The following is a 7,001-nucleotide window of genomic DNA, read 5'->3' as shown; positions in this document are numbered from 1 at the left end:
TGTTAATCCCCATACATTACATCATTAGTTTTAGATATAGTGTTCCATGATTCATTGTTTGTGCATAACACCCAGTGCTCCATGCAGAACGTGCCCTCCTCAATACCCATCACCAGGCTAACCCATCCTGCCACCCCCCTCCCCTCTAGAACCCTCAGTTTGTTTTTCAGAGTCCATCGTCTCTCATGGTTCTTCTCCCCCTCCGATTTCCCCCCCTTCATTCTTCCCCTCCTGCTACATTCTTCTTCTTCTTTTTTTCTTTCTTAACATATATTGCATTATTTGTTTCAGAGGTACAGATCTGAGATTCAACAGTCCTGCACAATTCACAGCGCTTACCAGAACACATACCCTCCCCAGTGTCCATCACCCAGTCACCCCATCCCTCCCACCCCACCCCCCACTCCAGCAACCCTCAGTTTGTTTCCTGAGATTAAGAATTCCTCATATCAGCAGGCACATCTTTTTTTAACGAGTCAATTGTTAAACACTTACCATCACACCACTGCTTGCTAGGATTAAGAGAACAGATTTCCTATTTGGGCATCTGCCAAGATTGTTTTGCTTAATTCCAAATAAATAGCTACTCCTCTTACACACACACACACACACACACACACACACACCCACCCCTAATTCTCATCGATTGTCTCATTGTTAACCAAGATAGGAAGTGGAGCATATCACACACTAAGTCAAGTAGAGAAGACGGGGCAAGAGTAGACTCACTGAATCCTAATAAGGAATTCTGAAAGTCTAACCACTATTTCCGTAGTAACTTCCACCTAGACTTAGGACTCAGTGTTATCAATTATTTAAGGGCATGAGTACATTGATGCACATTATTTTCTGCATGGTCCCCTGCGCTTCACCTAACTGAAGTTATCGTCTATCTGTTTCTGTCCTTCTAGACCCTGGGCAGACATCTGGAGAGCCACTAACAGTGTTCAGGCTCCCAACAGTGCTGAGGCAGCTCAGTAAGCACAGCATGAAGAATGAAGAACAGCCTGGGGTCATCAGAACACAGCCTTCCTACACACCTACAGGACTATGCCCCGTTTCCTTGGGAAAACTGTCATTTACCTGCACGCCTGCCAATACCATCCATAACTCCAGCTCCAGTTTGGAAAAAGTATTGTCATCATGCTATACTTGGTCAAATGTGTGGAAGCATAAAATAATATCAAAGATGAAACCAGTGGCAAGAGTTCCTAGTGACATGATCTAAAACACATTTTTCCTTATTTATATATTCAAGGTGGTTTGTTGCTTCCTTGCTCATCTATTTCTCCCATCCACATATGGATAAACACATATTTGGAAGGCTAAAAATCTAGAGAGTTAAATTTAGTAGATGTTGTTAGACAGAAAATTAAACAGCACAAATTTTTCTGATTAAAACATAAGATACTGACAGCAATACAAAAATTAATCCAGTTATTTAATACATGAAAGACATTAGTTTCTGAGGGTGAGATCTAAAAAGAAAAAGAATTGCTATCCTAGGACTTGGTAATAAGAAAAAAAATCTGGCATATATAATATCTTCATGTTTTATCTCAAGGGTATAAAGTTGATCATTTAAATTTAGAGGTGTTCCCTTTGTTCTGGTAATGGATTTTTTGATTTTTTTAAATGACTCCTTTGATCAACTCTGTATCAGCTGTGCAGTGAAAAAAGATAAGAGTGTTACTTGGGAAATAAATTCACTGTACAACCACTTGAAAGAAAATTTAGTCCTCTAATAATTTTTTCCTTTATCCAGTTTGGTTATTCCTGTAGCGACCACAGATCACAGAACTAGGGTGTTTTATCTCAACAGTGCATTCCTGGCATTGTTCACTCATGATTTACAACTTCTGAAAACAACATGAGGTATTCATTATGTTTCCTTAGGTTCTACTTTATTTTAGTTTGGCCTCCTGAGGGACGAAGAAATGCCGTTTGTGTTACCTACGAAGATAATAGGTAATTATTACCATGTGATCATTTCCTCTGAATCAGAAGAGACACACAATCACTTCATGACCTCAATTCTGTCCCATTTGATAGAGGTGAGAGAGAAACAGTGCTACCAACTCTTCGCTGCATCCACGGAATGCGGTCTCGATGCGCTGACTCGGTACAGGGCACAATTCACAAAAAAGGCGACTCTGCTGTCAACTTACAGGTTTTCCCTTTGGGCCCCTCTCTCCTCTTGGTCCTTGTGATCCGGGAGGTCCCTAAAACAGAAAATGATGAGTATGCCTGCAAAACACACATACTTCAGATGTTTTTGTTTTAAATGTTTGCTTGATCTAAGAAAACCGGAAAACAGAAATATCACTCTTCTTTTCTAATTCGATTCAATCGAAGACTATAGAAAATAAAGCCATGTGCATATAAAAGCCCTGTGTACACAGAAAGGCTGTTTATGTTAGCAATGAAGCTTAAAGGCCTGTAAAGAATTAAAGAATTAAGTGCTACATCATAGTGTCATGGAGCCCAGTGAGTTGAACATATTACTTGAACGATAATTGCAAAATTTATAAGGATCATTTTTGCTGTCTTGTCCCAAGCAAGCCTTTGCTACTAAATGATGGCCACTAAAATACAGTTCGGATTTTTAGAACTACATAGACGTGCGAACCCCAAATTATCAGTGATCTGAGGGAACATACGTGTGTGTTTTCCATCTAGTTACCTAGGAATGCTACTACTAATCCAAACTTGAAATCAGTAGTCTTCTATGCTAAACCAGTAATATGCTATTCTGATGTGTAATTTCTCAAATTCTATGGAAATATGATTTAATATAATTAACAGATGAAATTAACAGTTTGTTTCATTAAACAGATAAAAGTAGCCTACCTTTAATCATTGTCAAACAATAGACAGGTGTGTCCTAATTTCAAGGAGTAAAGCTAATCTAAAATTAACAATGTAACAACAGATCGCTTTGCCTTTCACATAACCAACAGGGACACTAACCCAGAGAAATAACAGGGTTCATCAATTTCAGAACGAAATGATCTTTTATGCATCATTCATTGCTACAAAGGAACACTTGAACTTGAAGCCGTTTCAAAAACAAATGTTTCAAGAAGCCAAGCATCATGGTTTTGCATTCTCTTGTCTTTTGATGGGTATAATAGTCATAAAGATTTTCAGTATCTCTAAGAACTTAAGAGTACCATGAATGTTGGAGGAAACTACTTACTGCTGGTCCTGGACGCCCACGTATGCCTGTTACCTAAACGACAAACAAGATAATCTGTAAAGATGAAGTTTTGACAGAGTTTTAGAAAAATCAATAGTCAAACAAGTAAGAATAACCACAAAAATCCCAGTGAAATTTTTTAGAGCAAATGGATGTTGTCAATTGATGCCCATGTCCCCCTTGCTTATGTGTTAGGACATTATCTAATTTGAACTCTAATACAGGGAGATTGTACTGTTACAGTGACTGAGAGCACCAAAGCTGGAGCCACGAGGCCTGGGTTCAAATCCTCACTAACTCTATCCCCTCCCAGTGGTGTGACATTGGACTTATCCTCTCCGTGCTTAATATCCCTCCTTCTGCAAAATGGTGATGATGACTATAAAATTACCTCCCTGGCAGAGTTGTGAAGACAAATAAGTAAATATTTGTAAAGCACTTAAAATAGCACCTAAGGCATAGTAAGTACACGTAAGGGTTTTTAAATGAAAGATAACAAATGAATGATTTACTTTCTAGGTAATCTTTGTTAAAAACAAGCCAATTTCAAGGCAAAGCAAAAATGCAAACACTGCCAAATAAATCAACATGCATATACTTTTTGTCTTGACAGAGTGATGACAATTCCTTTGAGATCGATGAGACTGCTGGTTGAAGAATTTTCAACCTACTTAATAATATACTTTTTGATCATGTACAGGTCTAAATAACTTAAGAATTCTTATAAAATAGGGAATTTCAATCAGGATAATGGCAAGACATATTTCCAGAAGTGTGGAACATTAAATCATGCCTTTCTATTTGGATTACATGGCTATTTATACTGTAAAAAATATACATCTTAACTATCACTTTACATCCATATATAACGTGCTTAACTTTGTAAGATCCTGATGTTCACTTTCAGTCGTGGGACAATAAAAGTCAGGAATATTGTAATAAATAAACATTAAATATTATATTAAAGAATCAATCTCTTGGTTTGCTTGTCTTATACTACAACTTGGTTATAAAATAACTAATTTCCCTTTCTATGAGAGTATGTATGTAAGCAATAATATACAACTATAAGTTTATTAAAGACACAAAAAACAATGTATATATATATATACTTACAACAGGCACTAATCCTGGTTCTCCTTTTTGTCCCTATGAAGCAAAAAAATGTTCAATTATCAAAATATAATAGCTTGTTGAGCATAATCATGTCATACTAGAATATTTCATATAAACACTGGGAATCTCAATGTAAGAAATGTAAAAAATGGGTGCCAGGGTGGCTCAGTCGGTGAAGTATCTGTCTTTAGCTCAGGTTATGATCCCGAAGTCCAAGGTTTGAGCCCCATGTCAGGCTCCCTGTTCACTGGGGGGTCTGCTTCTCCCCCTCTCTCTGCCCCTCCCCCCTGCTCATGCTCTCCCTCTTGCTCACGCTCTCTCTCTCAAATAAATAAATAAAATCTTAAAAAAAAGAAATGTAAAAAACAAAAAGGAGATGAGAAAAGAAACAATATTTATAGTAGTCAGACATTATTGATGAAAAAAAAACTACTACTCATACGAAAGACACAAAAATATCAATCCAATATTTGAAAAGCATAAAGTTATTTCACCTTAGTTTTTATAGTGAATAAGCCTAACAAATTGACTAGACCAGGAGATACTTGTCATGAAAAGCTGTAAAGTCAAAGCACCATAGGAAAACTACCCAAAGTCTGAAAACTCAAAAGAAAATCCAACATTTGGATATGTCTGAATTTTCACACTCATACTACATGCCACCTAATTTTTAGTAACTTCCAGATGCCATTTCTAAAACTCTTGCCATCTTTTTTAAAACTCATGGAAGAATCTGAGAAATAACAAGAGGTAAGTTTGGTTAGCTACCAAAAAAAAAAAAAAAAAAAAGAAGGAAGAAAGAAAGAAAAGACATAATATTAGTTAGACAATTTTCAATATCTGAGGAAAATCTAGAAAAAATATTAACTGAATAGGAAAATAAAAATAACACAAGAAACAATCATAACTTAAAGGAAGTAACATCAGGCAGTTTAGCTGGCTTTTACAATAGATGCAGCAAACACAACAGATACGGATGGGATCCTTAGAACTTCAGTTTCTCAAAAATCGTATTCTCATAGCATGATTTCAAGTACATAGATTAAATAATATTGGATGAATTGTACCTTATATGGCTCCATTTTACCGTATATTTACTTCTACTATTTATTTTAGAATTTGTCTTCCAACGAATGTTGGTCTCCCCAAGGTCATGATCAAGTCTATTTTATATCCTCAGTTTGACATAGAGAAATCCTCAATAAATTCTTGAATATATTAATTTCCATTAATATAGTATGAAGTAATGCTTTTTACTGGGCAATTGCAGATTATGAATACATTAAGGATTATATCCAAAATGTAGAAAAAGCTAGAGTAATGAGTTCTATTTTATTTTATTATTTTTTTTTAAAGATTTTATTTATTTATTTGACAGAGAGAGACACAGCGAGAGGGAACACAAGCAGGGGGAGTGGGAGAGGGAGAAGCAAGCTTCCCGCCGAGCAGGGAGCCCGATGCGGGGCTTGATCCCAGGACCCTGGGATCATGACCTGAGCCGAAGGCAGATGCTTAACGACTGAGCCACCCAGGCGCCCGAGTTCTATTTTATTTAATTTCTCTTTTCACATATAATGCTCTTTTATCTGATTATAAAAATAATATGGGTTAACGGGGAATTTTGAAAATAGAGGAAACTTACAGAAGTAACTAAATACCATACTCAACACCCAGGAGACAACTGCTTTTAACATTCTTGTTTTCTTAGTTTTCCATCATATACCTGAACTTGATTTACCTCATCAATGCCTCAATATTTTACTCTCAGAATAGTTTCATTTTTACAATTAAAAATAACTACAATGAATATCCTTGTTTATAAATATTTGTGTAGCATCTCTAGTTAATACCTTATGATGTATTCTAGAATTTAAAGTTGTGGATTAAAGATCATACATATTTTTCAGGTTTTTTATCTAGATCACTTAAGCATACTCCTGAAAGGTACAATGAAATTATATCCTTCCAGTAGTATCACATCTGACAAAATTTTGTAAAGTGAAATTTAAAAACTATTTTACAATCCTCATAGTCTTAGTAATGGATTCGATGGCAGAAACATACCCTGATCACACCTGCTGATTCTAACGCTCAGGTTAGAATTCAGCAGTGGGAAATGGTTCTACAGAAGCAGGATGGAGCTCTGAGTAAGTTCAAGGTAGGACACAAGAGACTAAAAGACAACCTACAAAAAGACTAGAAGAAAGGGATCATCACATATGGGCAGCAAAACAGAGCAGGCTTATTTCTGCATTTCTAAGTTTAACTTCTAGCCCAGGTCTTCCTATTTTTAACATAACCTGAAAATAATAAAAATTGACCTCTTAAGAGTTGTAAGAGCTTTCTTTGAGATACTGAAAGAATTTGAATTATTTAGAAAGGGTAGATAAATCCATGCCCAATACCTAAAGGACTTTATGAGAATAATGCTGAAAAAAAAATGTTCCTTTCTAGAACAAATCTAGAAAAACAAGTCAAAAGTGAAGAGGAATTATTTCAGCCAAAAAGAGAAAAATGGGATATAGTCCGCTAAGAATGTTGAGAAATCTCCATTTTAAGAGACCAGAGATTAAAATGCAGCCTTGGCTCTTACTTTGTGTTTAGGAGAATGGAACTCGCTGATAACTTTCTCAGCTAAATTGTAAGGCTTTTGATATCCTATTATGAACTTTCTGTTGTTCCACAA

At 36.0% G+C, this 7,001-nt stretch overlaps 1 protein-coding gene across 2 annotated transcripts in view; it reads right to left on the bottom strand.

Moving 5' to 3' along the window:
- COL5A2 (collagen type V alpha 2 chain) overlaps window positions 1-7,001 on the bottom strand; it is a 381,179-nt gene that overhangs the window by 61,716 nt on the left and 312,462 nt on the right. For both annotated transcript variants that reach the window (XM_032406281.1, XM_032406275.1), the window contains 3 exons: window positions 4,316-4,348; window positions 3,200-3,232; window positions 2,169-2,222 (listed from right to left, as the gene is read on the bottom strand). In XM_032406281.1, coding sequence (XP_032262172.1) covers window positions 2,169-2,222; window positions 3,200-3,232; window positions 4,316-4,348 — 120 coding nt within the window. The remainder of the gene's footprint in view (window positions 1-2,168; window positions 2,223-3,199; window positions 3,233-4,315; window positions 4,349-7,001) is intronic.

This window comes from Phoca vitulina, unplaced genomic scaffold (genome assembly GCF_004348235.1).
Source record: "Phoca vitulina isolate PV1807 unplaced genomic scaffold, GSC_HSeal_1.0 scaffold1, whole genome shotgun sequence".
NCBI lineage: Eukaryota > Metazoa > Chordata > Mammalia > Carnivora > Phocidae > Phoca > Phoca vitulina.
This window is presented reverse-complemented; position numbering and strand designations above follow the sequence as displayed.